This window comes from Motacilla alba, chromosome 2 (assembly GCF_015832195.1).
Source record: "Motacilla alba alba isolate MOTALB_02 chromosome 2, Motacilla_alba_V1.0_pri, whole genome shotgun sequence".
Classification (NCBI taxonomy): domain Eukaryota; kingdom Metazoa; phylum Chordata; class Aves; order Passeriformes; family Motacillidae; genus Motacilla; species Motacilla alba.
The window spans coordinates 126,387,352-126,411,008 of NC_052017.1; the positions used below are offsets into that span (position 1 = coordinate 126,387,352).

General features: G+C 40.0%; 1 protein-coding gene across 1 annotated transcript; it reads left to right on the forward strand.

The window, feature by feature from the left end:
• The first annotated feature begins 372 nt into the window (after positions 1 to 372).
• RIPK2 (receptor interacting serine/threonine kinase 2) lies at positions 373 to 22,944 on the forward strand. Its single transcript, XM_038127671.1, has 11 exons — positions 373 to 807; positions 4,435 to 4,588; positions 5,737 to 5,892; positions 8,205 to 8,362; positions 12,070 to 12,119; positions 12,463 to 12,624; positions 14,021 to 14,106; positions 14,314 to 14,403; positions 15,234 to 15,339; positions 19,919 to 20,098; positions 21,229 to 22,944. Exons 1-11 carry the CDS (start codon positions 617 to 619, stop codon positions 21,552 to 21,554), a joined length of 1,659 nt encoding a protein of 552 aa, XP_037983599.1. The 5' UTR covers positions 373 to 616; the 3' UTR covers positions 21,555 to 22,944.
• Positions 22,945 to 23,657: the final 713 nt, after the last annotated feature.

Genomic DNA, 23,657 nt, shown 5'->3' on the forward strand with positions numbered 1-23,657 from the left:
CTATCCTGGAAAATCTTCCTAGGACAAGCACGGAGGAGATAAGCGACTGCATGAGACAAAGCTTTTCTCACTTTGCTTGAGCAATGAGTATATACCGGATGGGGCTCTGAGCAACCTGGTCAAGTGGAAGGTGCGTCCTGTCCTGGCAGAGAAGTTGGGACTAGATGATCTTTAAGGTCCCTTCCTACCCACATCATTACATGATTCAATGCAGGAAACAATTCACTGCGGGGATCTGCGCTCGGCTCTGGCATCCTGCATCATTTTGCGAGCGCAGAACTCGCCCGCGCCCCGGACGGAGGGGGGTGACTCCTCCTGTCTAGCGCAGGGAACGCTCCTTCGGAAGGGATGGGGGAACGCTCCATCCACGGCCCGAGGGACGCGCCCCGCCGCAGCGCTCCCACGGCTCGCTCCTCCCATCCCGCCTGCTCCGCCTTCCCCGACCCGCGAACCGTGGGACGCTTTTTCCGTGAGGAAGTAGCTCGTCGGTGGGGTAGAAGGAGGAGAAAAGCGCTGGCCAGGAGAGCAGGCGGGGCAGAGAGCTGCGCGGGGCAGCGAGGAAGTGGGGCTAGAGGAGCGGCGCTGCGGGCCCCGCTGAGCCCGGCAGAGTGCGAGCATGAGCGGCGGGGATGGCGCTGGGGGCCGGGCGGGCGCCCTCAGCTACGGCCTCCCCTCCATCCCCTCCAGCAAACTCCCGGACTTGCGTTTTATCAGCCGGGGCGCTTACGGGACAGTGTCTGCCGCCCGCCACGCCGACTGGAGGGTCCCGGTGGCCCTCAAATGCCTGCAGGGGCCGCTGCTAGACAGGTAACGGGGTGGGCAGGGGGCCGCGGCGCGGGGCACGGCCGGGGCGAGGGCCGAGCCGAGCCCGCCTCTCCCTGAACCAGCCCCCTGAAAGGGTCGAGGTGCCGGTCGAAGATGCCGGCGTGGGTTTCGGAGATCTGTGGATCAGATCCTGGTGTTTCGGTAGGCAGCCTTGCTCTGATTCCACGGGGAGAGGGGATCCCACGAGGATGATTCAGCTTGGGCCAAGAGAAAGCACGGAGCGGCCCTGGAGCTTCCTCTCTTTCGATTATTGTAAAGGGCTGGTTTCGGTCTCGGTCTCTGACACACTAAGTTGGTTTTTTTTTTTGAGTTTTTCTTCTGCACTGTGCGCCTTGAGCCCTCCTCATGGTGGGATTGACAGAGTTTGGCTTCTTGCTGGGTGTGTTGGTTGCTAACCATTTTGCTGAGCTATCTGCAGGATATTAAAGCACAGTGATTACTGTAGATTTGGTGTTTACATAGAGAGAGGAATATCGAGAGTATGCTGTTCCATCCACTAGAGATTGCTTCTAGAAGAAGCTTCCCTTAGACCACGCAAAGTTATTCTTTTCCCCCAGATCTCACAGTACTGAGAGAAGCTGGTTTAAAACCATAGGCTTGCAGATCCCTCTGTAAAGCTGGTCTTTTCCATGCAACAGTCGGGTTCCCCGTTTTCCAGATACCCAAGTAGCAGCATATTTATTACAGGAGCTGTCACTCTGTGTAAGGGGACAGGAAGTTGTAATTTTCATTCCTCATTGTCTTATTCAATCCCCATAGTTACAATTTGTTAACAAATCAGTGCAAATTTGCCTCTTCTTAGGCTGTCTGAAGCCTGCGTGACTGTAAACCTGCCTCTGAGTCTTATCTTGCTGTCTTCAAGCTTTTGCCTCAGGTTTCCTTGATCTAGTATTTTAGGTTGGATAGCTTCACCCAGAAAGGCTTCTAGTCTTGTGACTCAATGTACTCAAATATAAGACAAGTTGTTTTAAGCTTTTTCACCTCTTACTGCCCAGGTTTGCATATACACAGGCTTTATCTCTGAGATCTTGCCATCAATGGAATCTCAGTTATGTTGTGTTTTCTGATAAGCTGGGGGAGGGAGGGGAAGGGTGGGTGTTGTGGGGGATTTTTTGTTTTGGGATTTTTTTTAATGTCTGCTTAAATCCCAACTGATTGGAAATACAGCATTTATCCTCAGAACACGGCTGGGAGAAACCACCAAGGCTATTTTTAGCCTTGCAAGAGTTTGGATTAGTGGGACATCTAACCTGGGACATTTTGATTAGAAGGGCAAGTGAGGTAATCAAAATAATTCAGTCACCTACCATGATGCCTTAGGTTTTAGCTTTTATATTTCTCAGATTCTGTACTGCTTTAGGATGTAGTTCTAAGCTTCATATTAAGGCATAGTAAGCTCTCTTCACAGAATAGCTAGACAAAACAATTCCTTTCCTAGCTTGGAACCAAGGACAACCACCCAAATTTCAGGCACGAGAGCATAAACCATGTGGACTGAAGAGAGACAAACAAGAAGGATTAGACTTCATAACCTAAAGCTATAATTGGACAATTAACTCCAGTATGCTAATGGACTAGAATTTATAAAAGTGAGAGACCTTGTGACTGGTTGTCCATTTTGTGACTGGTTTGGGTTCATCTTGGGTGTAGCCTTGGCTGGGCTCTTGTACTGCCCTAGTGTGTCCATTCAAGCCTTTTAATAAATACCTATTTTATTCTTTACTCTGTCTAGCCTCTGTTCTAGGTCAGCCTTGTTAAGGCATCACGCAAAGCCCAGAAATGCTGTCAGAAGACTCAAAGCTGTTAAAAAATCTATTGTACCCGAGTCTTGGCAGCAAGTGCTTTGTTGGTTGTGCAGTGGCAGTGTAAAATGCCAGCCTCTAAGTGTTGTCAGGAAAAGGAATGAGTTCATGATGCCATTAATTCCCCAAGTGGGAAGTGTGTGCTGTGCATCCCAGAATATGGTATGCAACCAGGCAAAGAGCAAAGCCAGTTGGGAAGCTCTTGTGGGAATGTGCTCATTTAGGCATTACTCAGTGCCCTTCTGGCATGGAGCAGACAAAGGTGAAGTGACTGACAGGCACAGGAACAGGCTGCAGAATGTCGCAATTCCTTTTCCAGCCACAGCTGAATCCCATGCTAATGTGCCTTACTGTCTGGGAAAACCCCAAACTTTCTCAAACCTAGTCATTTCTGGAGAGAGGGAGGAAGGTGTAGAGTTGTCTCATCAATCCCATGTTTGTCTCAAAGGCTGCCTTTTTACTCTGTCATTTCCTAGAGTTTCCTGTAAGTCTTTTTCTATCACATAGATAAAAGGACCTTACTTTCATATCTGCCTAAATTCAAAATTTCCTGATGCGTAGAGCTACAGGCTTTAGTTCACAAGGCTTCCTCTTTTCCCCATATATCCTGACAGCCTTTTTTTTGTGAGTGCTAGACCCATCTTGATGGATCCAGACTGCCCTGTGTGCTTTGAGGTGTGCCCTGAGCCAGCTCTCACCCTGGAGCTGTGCTGTGCACATAGCACAGTGCTGTGCTGAACAAATTGTGGTGGGCACAGCCCTGGCCCCAGCACAGCCCTATTCCTTCTGAGTCAGTCTGGCTCACATCCCAAGGATCAATGTGCTGAAATGTCCTGTATTTGAATATCCTAGTCATGTACTTGTAGCTGTACTAGTCTCCACTAAGATCTAAGTGTTTTTTTCACTGAATTATGCTTCATGGTCTAACTATCCTCACTGACAACAAACCCATTTTTTTCAAGACTGTTCGAGATAGAAGGCATACCAAATGGTTTTTGTTTTTAGGGATGGAATCATACTCAATCTTAAATAAAACTTGACCCTCTCAAATCCACATGCTGCAAGGCCTGAATTTGTAAAGATGCATCAAATCCACATTTATGAGGAGTTTTGAGGTAACAGAGTGGATCCACACAGTCAAATTCAGGCATGCAAAGGCACCCATCATGAGGCTGGTCTATCCTGCTTCCTGTGCATCTAGGGGATGTTTTTTCCAGAGAGCAATTCAAAGCAGGAGCTGTTTGAGGGAACAATTTATGTGAAAACAAAGCATAGTTAATTGTTCCTTTTCCTTCAGAAAGGAACTTACTTTCCTTCAGAAGTCAAAAGTGCATTCCTTTAGCCCCTATTGTATTAGTGTACATTAGAGTCAACTAGATTTAAATGGTTGGAGAATCATGTGTATTAAAATCTCCACCCTCTATGAGATAAATATTGGGCTTGAGGGAAAAGTCGGTGTTAGAAGGTGTTCAGTAAAGTGGGAGAAATGCAGCTGATTGTTATCATTATGGTTACAAGGAATGGTGGAAGGTGGAAGTTCTGACTTTATCCTTATTTGTTGGAAGCATGGATGAAATACGTGATGGAAATAGATTTGTGTGGAACAACAAAACCAGGGAATCTGTCTTGTCTGCATTTGCAGGTTTTGATTTGTCTTACACTGTCAAAGCAGCATGGTAGAAATCAAGTGGTGAAAAGGTGGTGCATACAGGGAATTGACAGAGAATATAGTGACCTCAGCATTTGCTTGGGGTTTCATAGTAGTAGTATGGTAATGTATTTTATTTGTTTGCTTTTTTTCTTTAAGTGATAGAAACCACCTTCTAAAAGAAGCAGAGATATTACACAAAGCCAGGTTTAGTTACATACTGCCAATTTTGGGAATCTGCAACGAGCCTGAATTTCTGGGGATAGTAACAGAATACATGACCAATGGGTCATTAAACCAGCTATTGCATGGGGTAAGTGTACTTATGGTCTTTAAATATGATACCTGGCTGCTTTAAGTAGATTGCAATTTTCATACTTAATTAGTATAGTAAAGTATTTTATTTATAATATTTCATGCTGGAAGACAGTCAGTATCCCTAGTAGTTTTGATGCTCAGATAGACCTTCTGTATCTCAAAAACACAACTAAACTCAGCTGACTTAAGTTTTTTTAAACTTCTTCCTTTAATGTTGTGACCTATAGTGAGTTTTTATGTTGAATTATTGCATACAGTCACTTCAAAAATCTCAGTTGTTCTCTAATTAGATTCTGAAATACTTATGCTTGCTTCAGTCTGGGTTTCTGAATTACTGCCAATGCAAATATTGACTTTTTTATGAGTTTGAATTTTTTTTTTTTAAATTAAGATTTTGACTTTGTTTCTAGAAGGTAAATATTGCTAATACAAACAGGTATGATTATTTCTCCAGATCTTATTCTTTGAGTAACTTCTCCTGTGCTGAACTCTCAATTGCTCCCATTAGATTGGCCTGAACAGTGTTGCTACTGCAGTTGTGTCTCAACAGAACTAAAGTCTCTTCTCTACCTTTAATCAATACACATCTCATGCCTTACAGAGCTCAACTGTGTTTCTCATAAAGGCATTACTGTCAATATAACTTTTAAGACTTCAGCTGAATTTTACTGCATTTTTCTTGCTGTATTATTATTTATAAAAGTAGTATTTTGTGCACAGTTTCAGTACAGTTGTTTTTTTTTTGTTCCCCAATGTTGGTTGCAGATACGATTTTTGCCATTCTTTGTGTAGGACTCATAAATTGTGGGTTACAAGTTTCATGCAGAAGTTTCTGTAATTCATATTTCCATATGAATGAGTAGTGTAGTAAATGTTCAATGTCATGTATAGCAGTCGTGAACTACTATGTGAATGCTAGGGAATAGAAATATAGCACTGCATAATTATTATTTTTTGATAATGTTTCTTTTAACAGCTAATGAGTCTTAATGCACCGTTACAATTTTTTAAGGAGTTTGTATAATGCATGTTTTAAAAGATTACTGTTTGCCCAAGTCACTTTCTTCTTTTTATAAAGTAAGTCTTTGTGTGTGCTAATAGAACAGAGGATTGTATTCTGGTTTTGTGGTTTTATCTTGGCAGAAAGATGTATATCCTGACATTCCCTGGTGCCTGAGATTCCGCATTCTTTATGAAATTGCTTTGGGAGTAAACTATTTGCACAACATGAATCCTCCATTGCTGCACCATGACTTAAAAACCCAGAACATTTTGCTGGATGATGAGTTTCATGTCAAGGTAGGGTTATTTAATTCTTATGTTCTTCAGCATCCAGAATGAGTGAAAGTGTTTTCATTATTGTGGAGGAGGAAGGGTGAGGTTTTGGCTGTAATTATTTGGATGGATTTAATTAATTGATGGATTTATTTCATGTAATTATTTGGTGGATTTTTTTCTTCTATCCTTGCAGACAGAACTTTGGAATTTTTCTTTTGGAAACTTTATTACTCAGTTGTGGATTTTATGTCTGAAAAGACCAGGAAGATAGAAGTTAGGCTGTTTCTGCTATAGCAGTAGCTGATACTCAGTAGTGGTTGCCCTCTTGTTTGTCAGCCTTCCAAGCCTAGCTACATCTGGCCCTTCCTGAGAAGAAAACACAAAGTGTTCTTGCCTGAGATGCTCTGACAAGTTACTTCTGATAGCCAGTAGGTCAAGTTCAAATGTTAATGCTCTATTTGATACTTACCATGCAATATGGGCATTTCTGTTCTGTTGGGGTAGAAACAGAACATGTAAAGCAAAACTTCAAAATCTCACTATGTTGGAAGGTGGCTTTTGTGAAGCTCTTTAGACCAAGCAAACATACACGCAGAAGTATCAGTAGTTAAAAACTTCCATTCTGCCTGTTAGAATGTCACTGCCATGATGTGAAAAGGAGACTGGAAGTACTTCTGACAAAAGGTTTAGATTTTTCCATAATTGCAAGATTTTCTTTTGTTGTTTCTTGTTATTTTAAAAAGATCTGTTTTTATAACAGATAAATATCTTACTCAAGTAAATGGAAATAAGAGATATTTTGCACTAAATTTATACTTAAAAAGTGAATGTTTCAGTTGCTACTGTAAGTTGACTCTCCTTGTGAGTCCTTTGAGAAATATTCAATGCTGGTTTCTTCTTTCTCCATTGCACAGTTTTTCTTGGCAGCACAGTGCCTCACATGGCTTTGTCTCTGCTCACGCCCTCAGCAGGTCATACTTCCTCCCACTCAATTGTGCTGGTATTGCCATCTCTCGAGCTTCCTGATAAACCTGATCAGGGAGCTAGTCCAAGTCATTTTTTTATCCACTCTCTTTTTAAGCCCTAACAGCTTTGGTGTGGCCTGGTGCTATGCTTGATCATATCTGAACAGTTTTTTTGCTGAGGCACTTGAAGGGAAGAGGATAACTCTTGCATACCTGCCCTGCCTCCTGCCCTGCCTCCTGTAAGGAGTGTCCTTAGGGTTTTAAGTGAAGCAAGATTCTCTAAACGAGTACAATGACAGGAAATGCAAACAAGGTTTATCATGCATGCCAAACAGAAGAGATACTGCATATGTATAAAAGTAACAGCATTTACAGGGTGCTTCTGACTCTCTGATCTATTGAATGAGCAAGACTTAAGACCAATTACAATGAGGAAGGCGGGGTGAGAGTGAGTTGTAGAGAAGAAAGGTTACTTTTCATTGTGGATTTTGATGTATGCTCTTCGGAAAGCTTGTTTCTTTTATCTTAATTGCCACAGTGCTTGCACTGGCATCTTTGTTGAAAATGTTTTTGCTGTTGTGTAAATGCTGGTCAGGGGCAGAGCTGGTAGTTGGCTGCTTATCTCCCATGTATGCCAGACACTGCAGCTCAGCCAGCAGGTGCATTCTGCTAAATGTCTCTCTCCTTATCCATAACCTAATCTTACATCTGGTGCCCTGGCTCATGGATGTCTGAGGATATAAAGGGAAGTCAGTTACTTCTTCATGTAGATGCACTGTATCCTGTAGAAAGGAGCAAGGCCCCAGAATGCACAGCAAAGAAAACATTCTGCAACTTTTTGCAGCACAGAATTTCAGATATCAAATTTATTAATTCAAGATTAATACATCATAGTTTTGGCAGTGAGGTGAAATGCCCTAAAATTATTCTGTAAGAAAAACTGCCTTGGGATATTGGCAAGCTAGTTATGTACAACTACTATGATTTATACTAAACTTGTGCTTTCTTCACAACCAGGGAGCTACAAGTAATCAATGATTTTTTTGTTTGCTTTTTTTAGCACAAGAAAGTGATTTTCTTTATATGGCACAGCTATCTACAGCAGATTCCTCATCCATAGTGTGCATAAGTCCTTTCTTAAAAGAGCAGGATAGGGCAGTGCTATAGGTATAGCATGAGTCCTGACCTGAGAATGCTTTATGGACTGGAGTTGATGTTTCCTGTTGCTAGGAGAACCACATACTTTTTGTGTGTCAGGTTAAGAGCTTTGGGTGACCCCTTTTTCTGGGTGTATTTCAGGAATTTCTAGCAACTGTCAGCATATAAAACCAGTTTTTCTTCTCAGAACAACTGATTTGACCTTTCCAGATTGCAGATTTTGGCATGGCCAAATGGCGTGTCATATCCATGTCCCAGTCCCGAAGTGAGTCCTCCTTGCCGGAAGGAGGGACAATTATCTACATGCCACCTGAGGATTACAACCCCAGTCAGAAAACCCGGGCAAGTGTGAAACATGATATTTACAGGTAACTCCAGTTGTTCTCTAGTGGCGCTTGAAATCTGAGCTCAGATATGATTTACTGAACTTAGATTATAGCATATTCTCAGCAATTTTATTATTTTCAATTATAATATCATAGCTATATAGGCTAAATGAATTAGGAAATAAAGAATTTAGTGATAGCTGGATTTAATGACTTTTGCGCTGTGACAAGTGTAATGCTCCAAAATTAAGCTGAGACTAAAGAAATATGTGGGGGACTGGTTTCTGTAAATGAATGTACACATACAAACAATGCAGGGAAAGAAGAAGGCCATTCACACCATCAAGTCAATGCACACACTCTTATAATTTGTGTAATCAAATAACATAATTTTCAGAATGTACTTGGAGGAAAGAATAAAATGTATTTTTGGAAAGGAGGTAGATAAAAACAGGATAGTGGGGTTGAAGAAAGTAGTTATAGTAATCTCGTTAAGGAATAATTCACTTTATGAAAGTTGTGGTAGTTTTATGTTGGACACTCCTGAATACAAGTAGTAGAATAGTAAATAGAGTGGTGGTGACCCATATAACAAAAGGAAATCTCTCTGAATATATTGGAATAACAACTGGCTGGACTAAAATGGTTTGGAGAGCTCAGAGATTACTTGAAGTATTTTGGGAGGAATTATCATATGTAGAGGAAGATTGGGGAGGCATGAACTGGCCAATCACTGTGACAAAGTCACATTGTCACATCATTCTGGTGCAGTCTGCCACCTTTACCTTCACTGATCTCTGACATGGTTATATCTTGGTGAGAGTTGACTCAGTCTCAGAGGGTCCTGCTGACTTCCAAGGAAAACACTATTTCCCTTAATTATCCCTTAACCCTAAGAAGAGCATGAAGTTCCTGACTTTCCTGTCCAAAGACTACAGGTGACAACACACCTGCTTTCTTTACCCTTTGATGAGAAGATATGGATAAGGAAAACGTGGGAAATAAAAAAGGTGTATTGAGGGGAAAGAAAGGGTGACTGGCAGCTTAATGAATGGGTGGAGAGGTGTGGGGTTTCACCCCCGGATTGGGATGACCCCGAAAGATGGAAAAGTCCCTCCTCCAACCCGTGCCTTCGAAGAAAGACTCAGTAGTCTTCTGTTGTCTGTTCTCAAGGTTGTTTATTGTTGGTTATCTACAAGATTCTTCTCCCTGAACTGCTGTGGCCTGTTCAGCAGCTCAGACAAAGGCACTCTGCCCTCCCAGGGGGCTGGTGCTATCTTTTATATCATATATTACGTACTACATGTTTATGCTTTTTCTCCAATGCCTACTATCTATATTGAATGGTGACTTTCTACTCTAAACCAATCTGTGAGTGCCAACACCACCAAAGACATGGAGGTTAGGAAGGAGAAAGAAAGAGGACAGGGCACACCCAAGTCCCTCCATCTTAGAACTCCTGACCCCCATGTACAAAACTTGGACCCCTGCGTACAAGGCTTAAAACCCCCCTGTACAGCACTCAGAAATCCTACCCTTTACTTCGTGACTACTTCTACTACAATATCTAAACTTTTGTGACTTCTTGTTCTTCCTGCAAAGTTGGTAAACTGTTCCATGGGTCAGATTCAAAGCCACAGGGGTTTCTGGCTGCATGCCAGGGTCTCAGATGCTTTTGACCTGGGTCTGGAACATCCGAGAATGTCTGTGGGACATTCTGAGTTCCGACAGAGAGGAAGAAGACAAATGTTTCTTAGAAGGAAAATAGTATTTTCAGAGGAATAATAACCAAATAGGAGAAAATATGAGAGCACATCAGAAGGGCATAAAAACCAGATAAATTAGGAAGGAAAGAGATTGTGTGAGAAGAAAGAAGAGACAACATTCGAAAGAGAGATTTTCAAGGCAGGAAGACATAAAGGTGCAGAGACAATGAAGGACCACCAGAAAGGCCACACAGGAGGTTCCATGCTCACAATCAGAAGGAGATGCTACAAAGCAGAAATAAGAAAGGAAAACAGAAATTGTGTAAAGGGGAATGCTGCAGTATTGTAGAACTGAGAAAATAGTCTTTAACTGTAGTGAGATTCCAAACTGAATGGAAGATAGTATTAAATAGCTGGATATTTTCTGAATGTCAAATCAGTTAATCACAGCCGAGGGTTGTTGAGATATTGAAGCTAATTTGTGAGGAGGGATCTTTCTTAAAGAAATAATTTAAACAACAGTGAAGCACCTTAACTTCTACAGAAGGGATGATTTGCTATACTGATTGCATGGATTTGCCAGGAATATATCAAAAGCAGACTTTTCTAACAGGGAGGACTGCTTTTATTAAAAGCTACATGAGTAAATTTTATCACTGAAGAATGTTAAAATGTAAACGGAGTAAATAATTAGGAAAAAATCAGTTTGTATGATTTGATTTTAGGTATCAGTTATATGTTTTTACTTCATTTTTTCTTGGTAGCTGTCAGATGGTACAGTGCTTTAAGGCAGTTAAATGTAACCTGTATGCAAAATTTGGTACTTCTTAGTGATGTAGGAAGGAAGCTCAGTACATTCATAGCAAGGGTGGGGATCAAGCCTTAACAGCAGTTGATCATGGTGATTATTTTCTGGAATGACACTGCCACAATGCTTATAAAGACTTGGGCTGAAAACATGGAAGTACACACTTGTCAGCACCTTGAGTGTATTCTGAAGTTACAGAAGCACTGAAGCTTTAGTCTGGATTGTCCTTTCTAAATCCAGAACCAGATAATTGAATACAGTGCTGTGGTTAATACTAGGATCTTTTCATGAAATAGAGCTTCATTCAGCTATGGTAGAGTATGTAAGGAAAAGTTGCAGAGAAGGACTGAGACTTCAATGCTGCTTTTAAATGAAATCAGCTAACCTTATTTAAATTACAAAGTTGTTTGAAGTTACCTCTTTCTAATATATCCTCATGGCTGAAGAGAGTGACTAGTTTACTAAAGATGGGACAAGTTTCTACTCACTGAACCACTTGCCATTCATGTTGGTGTGAATGGAAAAGAAGGTCACTGAGGAAGCACATGTGTGTTCAGTCTTGTGGCATTAGTTCAGAGTAGTCTTCCCAAGTCCCAGAGTAGTCTTCCCAGAGTAGTCTTCCCTTGGGTCTTCCCAAGAGCCTGTTTTGGAAGATGAATGCTGTGTGTAAGTGACATCTCTCCCTGTAGAAAAGATTGCAGATGTTGAAAGCATATACGGGGAGGGAGGAACCTGGGGTGGGCATCTCAAGTGCAAATTTGTATCTTACCTGTCTCTGTGACACTGTTGGGATAGAGCTGTGGATAAAAGCCATCCTCCCTGCTAATACCCAGCTTCCCTTGGGAATGTCAGTCCATGCTGGAAAGATGCCAGAATATTGCAGTTAGGACAGAGCAATTGGCTTTCTGGGGCTCACTTTAATTTGTGTGCTGAGATTTAAACTCCATGTATGTAATTCACAACATATTAGCAGAGCCAAGTTGATACAGATTTGGAATAGAAGTTTATATGCCATGGATCTTGTCTGTACTTAATAGTATTAACTAGTTCTAGGTGAAGTCACCTACTAGTTTTCATGTATTCATGTCAACATTTTAGTTAGCTATAGTCAGTCCCTTGTGTGCTTGCAGGACCATTTTACCAAAATGTTTTAAATACAATGTAAAGCTGAGCATATCGTGTTAAGTGTTTGTCGTCTAAAATAACATCTTCCATACTTTTTATACTGTAAACAGCTATGCAGTTATCATATGGGAAGTGATGTCAAGGAAACAGCCGTTTGAAGGTAAGGCCATGTCTTCCTTTAATTTATTTTTCCTGCCTTACATAGAGGTTAAACATGAAACCTGGGGACTTAATTATAGGGGTTACTTTCTAATAATTCAACTTTTAAGCTCGTTGAAGAACACTTTGAAATACTTATCAAATTAGACTATATTTTTAGTATCTTTTTCTTGTTTAATTACAGTGTTGTTTCATAAATTAAGAATACCTTTTCGTTGATCAAGAAATGTAACCTTATTTTTATTATTTAAATTCTGTGTGTGCAAATGGAATTACTCCTCCTATACTGTAAGCTCTTTATATTGCATATATTTCTAATGACTTCACAATGTCTGTTTTGACAGAAGTTATAAACCCCTTGCAGATAATGTACAGCGTGTCACAAGGACAGCGACTAGACTTGAGTGAGGGAAGTCTATCAATGGACATTCCTCATCGAGGGCTTGTCATAAGACTCATGGAAAGTGGATGGGCACAAAACCCAGATGAAAGACCATCATTCTTAAGTGAGTTTACCTTGCCAGATTTCTGTTAAACTTACAGACCAAGGCTGTAATTCTTGAAAGGGAAGTGTTAAAGATGTCAGGAGATCTATGTGCTTGGTTCTTGCTGCTTATCATAAAGTGCTTGGCTGCTTCCTTCATGTCTGTAAACAAATTTTTATGAATGGAATTATGTGTGTGCCATAAAACCAGGTTGGTTGTTGGAGTCTTGTGCATTTACCATCTCTTAATTTACCTGTAAAAAAGCAGCATGTTTTGTTTAACTGCTTGTGTTTGGAGGTTTTTGTTTATTGTTGAAGATAAGTTGGGGTTTTTTAAAAGGGGGTGGAAGAAGTGAAGTATAAAACGAGTACTGTGGGATTTATGAGCATCCAACCAACACCAACGAACCACTGCACATCAGATAAGTTGTAGTGACTTCAGCTTGTATTTGCATCTCAGTGTAAATCTTTCACTGACATTTTAATTGTTGCATCTCCTTTATCAAGCAAGAACTGTTTGGGTTTTTTTTCCAAGCAAGGAAATGTATCTAAATACAATATTTTCTAAAATAAAAAAATATACACATTGTGACATTTCCATATGCATTCTTGTTTTCCTATGCCAATTAACCAAAAAAAATAGTAATATAGTAATTTAAGTGTGTGTTCACACTGAAGGGAAAATTGTCTGGCATACGTAGTATAGTATGAGCTAACTTGGATTCTCTTTTTAGTGCCATGTGTTAGTAAGATGGTCTTTGAAAAAAAAAAACCATGCATTGCCTTTGCCACTACTTTACTATCATAAAAAGAAAGAAGTTGCAAAACTATTGCAAAATTAGGGGAAGTGCAGCTCACTGGTGGGGAACTTAAGCAATTACCGTAGCACAGGGATACAGACACACTGAGACCAGTGTCATTTGGTTTCACTGGCTGTGATAGGTCAGTGCTTTGACTATCCCATCTTCTCTGGCCCTGCCTCATGCCTTAGGCATGTATTCTGGATATTGCTGTGTTGGGGGTGTGTTTGTTTATTTTTCTGGTATAAATCTTTAACACCTCTTTTGGAGTGAGAAGACATCAGCCCACTCTGAGGTCTTACGGTGTTTGGGTCCTAGTGAGCTAATCGGGCTTGATGGGGCTACATTAAAACACAGCAAACTCACCAATCTCTCCATTCCATGAGTGTGAGACTTGCATTATCCTGGTCCAGCATTATCCTGGATCTCTTTTGGTACTCATTTCTTTTGGTGGTGTGAATTGTTCTGAGAGAAGCAAGCAGCTTCTGTTTTAGCAGCCTAAGTGTCGATATGTGTCGATAGAAAAATTATTTTTGTAAATGTAAGGAAGACACTTTAGTACAGTGACAACTTGATTTCCACTTCAAACCATTCACCAAGTACTCTTCCTTTGTTCAGAATGTTTAATAGACCTGGAGCCAGTTCTGCGAACATTTGATGAAATAGCTATGCTGGAAGCAGTACTTCTCTTAAAGAGATCAAAGGTAAGTGGCTTTTGTCAGTCCATGCCAACAGTCATGAGTTGGTCAAGCAAGTTGGCAACTTTCACTTGCTAAAAGAAGTGTAATCTCCTTTGTCATTTCTCCTCAGTTTTCCTTTGTCTAATCTTGTATCTGGTTGAAACATGCATTTATGTGGGGTTGTCTTGTCTTATAGCAGAAATTTAATACAGGCAAATATTTATCTTCCAGTCACTATATGAATCACAAAGTATTTACAAGAGTGGAAAGAAAGCAAATGTGGAGCAGATACCTCTAAATATACCTCTGAATCCTGAAAAGGTAAATACTTTACGTGTTGCATTTGGTATGCCAGCATCCCAAGAGATTAAAGGAAGTTTAACTTGGTAAGGGGAGCTTACTTTTTTTTCCTGTGCAGTCAGGAAAGGCATAAAATGCATTACTTGAGCCAGAGTGTAACAAATGCAAAGCCATATATGTGAAGATAGAAAAGGGTGAGTTTGCAGAATATAGAAGGGCATCTTAATATGGGAAAGCTCTAAATATGGCATGAAGCTGTCCAGGGGAGATTTAGGTTGGATATCTGGGAAAGGTTTTCCACCCAGAGGCCAATCAGGTACTGAAACTGGCTCCCCAGGGAATTAATCACAGCACCAAGCCCAGCAGAGTTTAAGTTTAATGCTCTTGGGCAAATGATTCTTGGGGTGATCCTGTGTAGGGCCAGCAGTTGGACTTGATTATCCTTGTGGGTCTCTTCCCACTCCACATGTTCTGTGAGTCTGTGATGCCCTCAAGGAGGAATGCAGCACACAATGCCTGCCAATAGTAAGAGATTGTCTGCTGCTCCCTTACACCTCTACGGAGCTTGCTTGTATAGGGTAATATAGATTTGCATTTATATTTTGATTCTTAATGCTGCTGCTTTTGGTTCTTAGTAGTAGTTAAACTTGTATACAAAATTGCTCTCATCTTTGAAAATATGTAAGTATTGGGATTACATTCTTTCTTCTGATCTACCATATTTTAATTGTGCTGTCTATTGAGCATTTAGATAACAGGAAGAACATGGTGATGGGAAGGTTCTCTGTAAAAACATTGCAACTTTATATTTGTTTAATGTCCCTGTTCAATATACACTTGATTTCTTTCAGCCAATGTACTCTAGCTCCATAGAGTGTGATGCACTTCCCCTTCGGAGCATCTCTCCAGATCCATCAAAATTCAAGTCTATTCCCCAGTGTAATATCCTCTCATCAGGTGAGATACTCTTGACTTTGTGTAAATTTAAATTGCCATTGCAGCTTTACATTCACACTGTGACATTGCATTTATGTACTAGAAAATTTGGTCTCTGTATGTCTGGAAAAAAATGTCTTTTGTAAACTTTGTGCTCTGGATAAAAAACTAGCCTTTTAAACTCTGATTCTCTGTTCGTATCACCTGAGAAGTCTTTACAGCTCACAGGTTCACAGGTTCAGTTTTCATATTCAGAGTTGTGAGTGCAGAGCTAACTTTTTCTTGTCCCTTCAGACTCTTGGCAGTTTAGTTAACTGTGTTTGTTTGTTTGGTTTTGTTTGTGTTTGTGTTTTTGTTTTGTTTGACCTACTTCTGAATATTAAAAAGGCTACATATTTTAAGGTATTCAAGAAGCTGAGTAAACTCAAAGTTTCCAGTGCAAGTTTCTAGATAATTTTTAATTCAGCAAATAAAAATAGAGTGCTTTGCAAAAGTATCTGCACAGACCTTTTGTAGATGTCCCCTTTTATGAATAAAAGTTGGCAAAATTCCCTGAGAAAACTCAATTTTGAGGTTTTGCTGACATCAGAAGCCAGGTGGAATAGCAACACCTTGTGAAACTAAAACTGCATTTAAGTTTCTTCCCTTGACAGAATGTAAACATGTTTGAAAGGAATAGAGTGTCCTTTGCCATTGCAGGGACCGGGAGTATGAAAGCAGACAAGACTATTGACTTCACTGCTAAAAAAAAGGACATCAAAAAGTATTCTGAGGTGCTGCAAAACCAGATACTTTGGTAGAGGTAGGAGAGCACAGGCAGTTCCTGTTTCAGCTCCTGTTTGAACACATACACATTTTTGAACTTTTTCTTAGTGTACTAGAAAGGTATAAATACAGGAGGAGCTTGGGTAAATAAATTTCGGGAGGCTTAAGGACTTCCACTTACTGGGGGAAAATGGCAGAAAGCAAGTGCAGTGTGCTTTGGCTGTACCTCAACTGAAGCATTTCTCTATACAGCATAAAAACCTCAAAGATGAAGAATAACTCATATTTACCTAGCTTAATAAGTATGTTGTGATGAATTTTAGAACATGGAGTATTAGTTTGAGCATGAGCATGGGCTGTAAGGATAATCATATAAGGTAATGGTATATATCAGCCTTTCTTGCTGCTGGTTCCTGTTATGATTTGTTGTGTCTGTCTGTGGAGAGAATCAGTGAAAATTTATTGGTACAATTAATCTGATTGGTCAGCTGGTGGTTGTTTTATAGAGTCATTGCTTAGACTTTATTGTTTATGTATAGATACTGTAAAGCTTGTGAAAATAGTGCCTACAAAACTCTGCTGCAGAAGAGTTTGTTATTACTTTGCCAATAGCTTCATCAGGTAGTGTTGTAGGGGGAAGCAAGACTGACATTCATCTTGCTTTTCAAACTCACTTGCAGTTGTTTCAGGTGAAAATTCTATTCCAGGTAGCTGTTAGCAAGAGAGGCGTTTGGCATAGCACAAAGGCAGAAGTTAATAACTACAGAGTCTAGCTGAATTAATGACTATAGATTCTTGTTTTTTTCCATCAGTACAATCAGAATACTTTTTCAGAAAATTGCTTCTTCAGAGTTAAGACTTGTCTTCTAGCCTTTAGCCTTTCTTTTCATCTTTACTTTTTTCCCCTTTCCTAGTGACCTTTTCTTGGGTATATCCTTAAATAGATCTTTTCCCTCTTCCCATTTAATTTCTGATACAGAGAGTAATCCTTTAATATACTTTGTTTTGCTAGATGAACAGGAGGCACTCTTTGGAAGTCCCTTTGTAAAATAAACTTTATTCTCATAGTATCCTAACTAGTCCTCCTGGTGCATGTTCTAATGTAAGTCAGTGAAGTAAGGCTACGTAGTATTATGAGAGGTATGACAAACTTTTTTTTGTCTACAAAATCCCCCTTAGTTACTGTACCTTAGAATTTCATTTTTTCTTTCTCACAGGATCCTTCATTACAGAATAATCTACTTAGGGTTTTTTTTATTCCTCATCTCACTTCTAGTCATTAGCCCCAGCTTGAAACAGAAAGTCTAGATCTCATATTTTTCCTTCTTTTTCTGTTACTCCATTCTTCTAGGTCACCTAGATTCCTTTTGAGTAACTTGAGTCTATATGTTTTTTTCTGAATAACATCTGAATAACTCTCAATAGCTTTTTTGGGTTTTTTTTTTGAGGGAACTGGGGTTGTTTAGCATGGAGAAAAGGAGGCTCAGAGAGGACATTTTGCTCCTTTGCTCTCTGCAACTCCTGAGAGGAGATTATGGCTCGGTGGAAGCCTCATAACTGTCAAGCAACAGCAGCAAGTCATGGGATAAGAGGAAATGGCCCTGAGTTGTGCCAGGGGAGGTTTAGATTGGATGTTAGAAAAAATTTCCTCATGGAAGGAGTTGTCAAGTGTCGGAATCCAGAACATCCCTCTGGGTGGCCTGGATGGCCAGAGCCGCTGGCAGGGGGCTCTGAGACCCTGGAATGCAGCCAAAGACACACGTGGGGTTTTGATCTTAGCCCATGGAGCAAATTACTAACTCTGTATGAAGAATTACAAGCCACACACACAAGTTTAGATAGCATAGTAGAAGTAATCATGAAGTGAAAGGAAGGATTTTTGAGTGCTGTACAGGGGGGTTTTAAGCCTTGTACGCAGGGGTCCAAGGTTTGTTTGACATGGGGGTCAGGGGGTTCTAAGATGGAGGGATTTGGGTGTGCCCTGTCCTCTTTCTTTCTCCTTCCTAGCCTCCATGTCTTTGGTGATGTTGGCACTCACAGATTGGTTTAGAGTAGAAAGTCACCATTCAATATAGATAGTAGGTATTGGGGAAAAAGTATAAACATGTAGTACGTAATATATGATATAAAAGATGGCACCAGCCCCCTGGGAGGGCAGTGTGCCTTTGTATGACCTGCTGAACAGGCCACAGCAGTTCAGGAGAAGAATCTTTTAGATAACCAACAATAAACAACCTTGAGAACAGACAACAGAAGACTACTGAGTCTTTCTTCAAAGGCACGGGTTGGAGGAGGGACTTTTCCATCTTTCGGGGTCACCCCAATCCGGGGGCTGGAAACCCAACATCTGGCATCCCTGGGTGGGCAGGAGACCCGACAGTCAAGCACTGGAACAGGCTGCCCAGGGAAGTGGTTGAGTCACCAGCCCTGGAGGTATTTAAAGGATGTAGACGTGGCATTCAGGACATGGGGCAGTGGTGGACTTGGCAGTGCTGGACTTGATGATCTCAGGGTCTTTCCAGCAGAAACAATTGTGTGATTTTATGATTGCATTTTCTTATGCTGTGTTCACTGGTCCAGGCCATTCTCTCATACCAGTACAATCCCAGTAGTTTTGTCTTTATGTTATGAAATTAAATTTGTGTGTCTAAAAATGTATAACAATCTATCCCAGCACAGCTGCTTGGAGTACTTTCCTGAAATGATCTTTCACTCACAGTGGTTGTCTCTTAATCCCCTTTTTCATGCAGTAGATAATATCTGCTGCTTCACAGTACATAGCTCTGCTGAAGTTTCTGCCTTGTTCATGAAACAAAATACTAGTTACTATGAGTTCTAGTCCACTATTTTAAAATACTGGAAATGGAGTTTCTTCCACATTTTCCTATTCCTGCTCTGTGTACTTACAGACATATTCTTCTACAGGTCAAGAAAGAGCTGGGAATACAACTTCAGATTTCCCCATTGGACAGGTAATCTCGAGTTGTCCATGGGGCTACCTCACTGTGTCTTTAGATGCTCATCTGAATTATTGCATCTCTAGTTCTTAGTTAACATCTTAGTTATTGTGTCTTTATCAAGTGACACTGTGAAAGTCTAATCAAAGCTATTTGCAGAGTTAGGCATATGTCCTGTAGTTTGTTTCTCACAAGCTGTTATCTCTTCCTTGTGTTATTCCTACTGCTGCTTTCATATCTGTCACCATTTCTACTATGAAAAAATTCTAAAGCTAGAAACTGTTCAACTTCCTCCCTGATAGAAATCCTTTCTACTTTTCTTTGCAAAAGTTTACATGAAACTTTCATGAAGTCATATCCTGTTTTGATGGACTACAAAAAGCTTCCATTGACGTCCCACTGAATGTTAACTTCTCCCACTGCTCTTCATGTACTTTTCCCCCCATCTGAATCTTTATTTTAATATTTTCATCTTTGTTACACTGCCAAACTTTATCAAAATAAATTAGTCTGCTTTCCTTCTGACTTTTAGTGACCTTTCCAAATACTCAAAGGATTTATTTTATTCTTCTAGTCCCTGCAAAAATTTTCTCTCAAACAGAGCTTTTTTGTTGAAGTTCACTCTGCCAGATTTATACTCCCAATATTTCTTTAAAATAAAGCAGGACCCCAAACCACAGTCAGGCCCTGGTAAAATATGAGGGACATAAATGTACTCACAATTTGAATATAAGGACTAATTTGTCGGATATAATGTAAAAGGAGTTGGTTTATGACTTCTTTTGTGAAATTGCTCTAGTCTATGATGGATGTATTTTATTTGTACACAGAAGTAATACAGCTTTTACTTTTCTTCTCCTTTTTTTTTTTTGTCTAAGATGGAAATTCTGGATGTCTACACTCTCTTAGCAGCCAGAGCACAGATGAAAATCTGTCTGTAACTCAAAGTGCCAAACTCCTTGTGCATCCATACAGTGCTGGTCTCTCATCTGACAGGAGTATTTCAGATGCTTCAAGTTCTGCATCCCGTGTGCTGCAGTCATCACCGATTCCTTCAGGTACAGCAAACACTGTTTGATTGCAACACCCACAATAGGTGTTCTAACATTGAATGCATGACTGTATGAAGTGGAAACTGGAACTGCTATTCACCTGCAAATGAAAACAAAACATCTGCAAATTAAGAATCCAAAATTAAGTAATTCTGTCCTTGTAGACTTACATTACAAAGTAAGCAAAAACAGTGTAAAATGTGGCCAAGTACATGTACCTGTAGCTACTAGCTTTTTGTCTCTCCTAATCAGATTCCTGCTGCCATGGGTCTTCTTTATTCCATTCCCTTTGCTCATAGTATTTCTACTATTTCCTACTGCTGTTGCAGTGCTGCACCCAGCAGAACAGGAGGAAAACTTAGCTCAAACTTAGTCACCTTGTTGCCTGTCACTTCTCACTTTTTAGGCTTTCCAGTCTTCCATTTAGTAATGGTGGGGCTGAGAGAAGCAGCAACTGTGTCAGCATCTCACCTGTAATGATCCTCTGTGTTAGTTAGGGCGCCACTACATTGTATTTTTATGTATGAAATAACTGTTAAAAGTTAACACAAAAGTTAACAACAAAGAAACTTTAATGATTAATTATTCAGATATATTTTTTGAGGGGCCACACAATAACATGCAGCTTTATGAAGATCTATTGCATCATCCCTCTTCTGAAAATATGAGAATCAACACCCTTTCACTGTGTGAAATCTCACCTTGAGAAAAATTCCAGGAAACTGCAGGGATGTTTTCAGTAATCTTCAATAAAAATCCCCCTGGAAAGTGAATTTACCACCTGTCTCTTTTTAGTACCGGGTCGGGTTGAACACTGGAACAGCTTGCCCATGGAGGCTGCAGAAGTACCAACACTTGGAGATGCTCAAAATTCAACTGGACAAGGCCCTGAGCAACCTGAGTTATCCTTGAAGTTGGCCCAGCTCTGAGCAGGCCATTACATCAGATCGCCTCCTTGAGGGTTCCTTCTAACCTAAATTATTCTGTAATTCAGATAGAATAAATACTCTAACCATTAAATTTGTCACATTTAGGGAACATTTTAACAGTTTTTTTTCAGCTTGTTCTTTGTTCTGTGGCAATATTTGTTGACAGTTACAATCCCTTCCTTTTTTTCTAATCCTTTCCAATCTCAGATTTTGTATTGGAAACCATACAACAGAATGTAGCTCATCAGTGGATCCAAAGTAAAAGAGAAGAAATTATTGATCAGATGACCGAAGCATGTTTGAATCAATCATTGGATGCTCTTCTATCAAGATTTTTACTCATGAAAGAAGATTATGAACTTATAAGCACCAAACCGACAAGGACATCAAAAGTACGACAATTGCTTGATACTTCAGACAGCCAAGGAGAAGAATTTGCCAGAATTATAGTACAGAAATTGAAAGATAACAAACAGCTAGGACTTCAGCCTTATCCAGATATTGTATCTAATTCTCAAAGACTGCATCTTTAAATTTTTCTTTCTTTATGAAACCATGTGAATATTTCTTACAACATGATTCTTGTTTCTATATAATATTTTATTTATGTTCAGCTTTGTCTTTACGGTGCCTTTGTAGAGTACCAGAAATGACCCTGAGTTCTTCTAGCCTGCATTTGGTCAGTGACCAATTAATAATTTGGAGTGCAATCATAAAACCAAACACTTGACAGTTGCTGACTCATTTTGTAAAAGTATTTTGTTTATACATCACAAAGAAAAACATTAAAGGTTCACAATTTTTCATATTTGCTGTTTATACACATCCTTTCCTTTCATCTCACAGGATTGAGACATCTCATCTTAACATGGCATGTTTGTTTTTCTCGTTCCATCTGCTCTTTCTCACAGAGGAGAGAAAAAAAAATCTAGGTGCTCTTTTCCAGGGCTGTTCTGCTGTGTGTGTAATGAACTTCCTTCCTTAAGCTATGCTTGTGTGCATACAGGAGAGGATTGGTAGGTGGGAGGAAGTTTATATTGCATTTTTGCAGGATTTTTTATTGTTTTGTTTTGGGTTTTTTTTTCCCATTCTTTTGCCAGAGCAAGTGCTTCAGACCACAGCATAAGAAGAATTTCAGTCCAAAGAGGAGCCCAAGGGGAAGGAGGACATTGTGCTTGTCATCTTTGTTCTACTCAGAAGTGATATAGGAGAAAGGCTGCAGCTATAGCATTTTGCATTGTGTGTTATAACCACTTCAGCTATTCTTGAAATCATAGTAGGATGAGATCCAGGAAGAACTTACATAAGGGCATCCTCACTTAATACTCTTTAACATTTCCTTGGTCATCTGCCTTGCCTTTGTCACCTACCATCTGACCTTTGTCATCTGACCTTTGTCATCTTGACCTGTGTCATCTGCCATAAATACTTTCTCATGCCATGTTGCTAGATCCAACTTCTAACTCAATTTTATTTTTGTATTTACATAATGAACTACATAAGTAGTTGGGTCTGTCTGTACGAGGATCAATCATGTCCTGCTTTGGTGTGCTGGAAGCAATGTGCAGGGGTCTCTTCTGCTATGACCTGCCTTAACCTTCTCCAGATCACATCTCTGCTGTCCTTTTTGTCTGAAGGATGGTAACATGTTGAGGCACTAGTGGGGCCACCTGAGAGAAGAAGGTATGTGCTATTTTTTTCAGTTCATTTCACAAGACCTTTGTGACTTTATCTAGATGACTGCAAAACTAGTAAAAAATTTTGTCCTAGTTTGTCAGAAAACAGCACAGGCAGATTATTTTTGCAGGCACTAATAAAGAATTACAATTTCTGCTCAGGCTATCTAAAATTTGGAAAAATCCAAACTCTACATACAAGAATGGTGAAATATACCTAAATTACCATGTAAAAAGAGCAGATAAATGAAAAATCCTAAATGATGGCTGTTTCACAACGTATGGAGATGTGAGATCTGCCCCATTTCAATGATTCAATTTTCAGTGTCATTACTGGTTGCCAACAGCTTACTTTTTTCAATATCTTTATGATTTTGTGAACTGAATCACAAGAATACAATGTATAGTTTATTGGATATGAGAGGTTTAAAACTGCTTTTAATAAAGTTTTTGACATAAAGTGGGTATTTGCCTTTTATCCTGCTTCCCTCTGGAAGGTGTAAAATTAAAGTTAGATAGCTGAAATTAGGGCTATGGTGCATGAATGGCTGTGCTTTTCCTAGAGCAGACCTAATCATGTCTAGCAGGGAGAGGTCTCAGGAAAACTGGTGCCAGAACTGTGTTTCACTGCACATCACATTTTTAACCACATTGTTCATTATTATTGGTGCTTAAAATAAGATTTGTGTCTTGCAAGGTGGCAAATTAACATTTCTTCAATGTGTGTCCAAAATTCTCCATGTATTAGGAACTTTCCTGAGGACCCACTGTAAGACAGCTATGTGAGGGAAAAGAGCATCCTGCAGCTTTTAAAGTCTCCCTGCTGACTCCCGCCTATCAGTACAGAACTAGTTTGGTTTCCCTTAATTACAATTAAATGTGGCCTTATGGAGTCACATTCAGGAATGGTGCTGTCACACTGCTGCAATCACTGTGGGCTGCTCCTCTTCATGTGCCATC

What these genes read in the sequence shown, in the direction of transcription:
- RIPK2 (XM_038127671.1), top strand. Translation starts at nt 617, where the DNA reads ATGAGCGGCGGGGATGGCGCTGGGGGCCGGGCGGGCGCCCTCAGCTAC. An exon ending in TGAAAGACCATCATTCTTAA is followed by an intron (nt 12,625 to 14,020) that starts GTGAGTTTACCT and finishes TCCTTTGTTCAG; the next exon opens with AATGTTTAATAGACCTGGAG. An exon ending in TTCTCTTAAAGAGATCAAAG is followed by an intron (nt 14,107 to 14,313) that starts GTAAGTGGCTTT and finishes TTTATCTTCCAG; the next exon opens with TCACTATATGAATCACAAAG.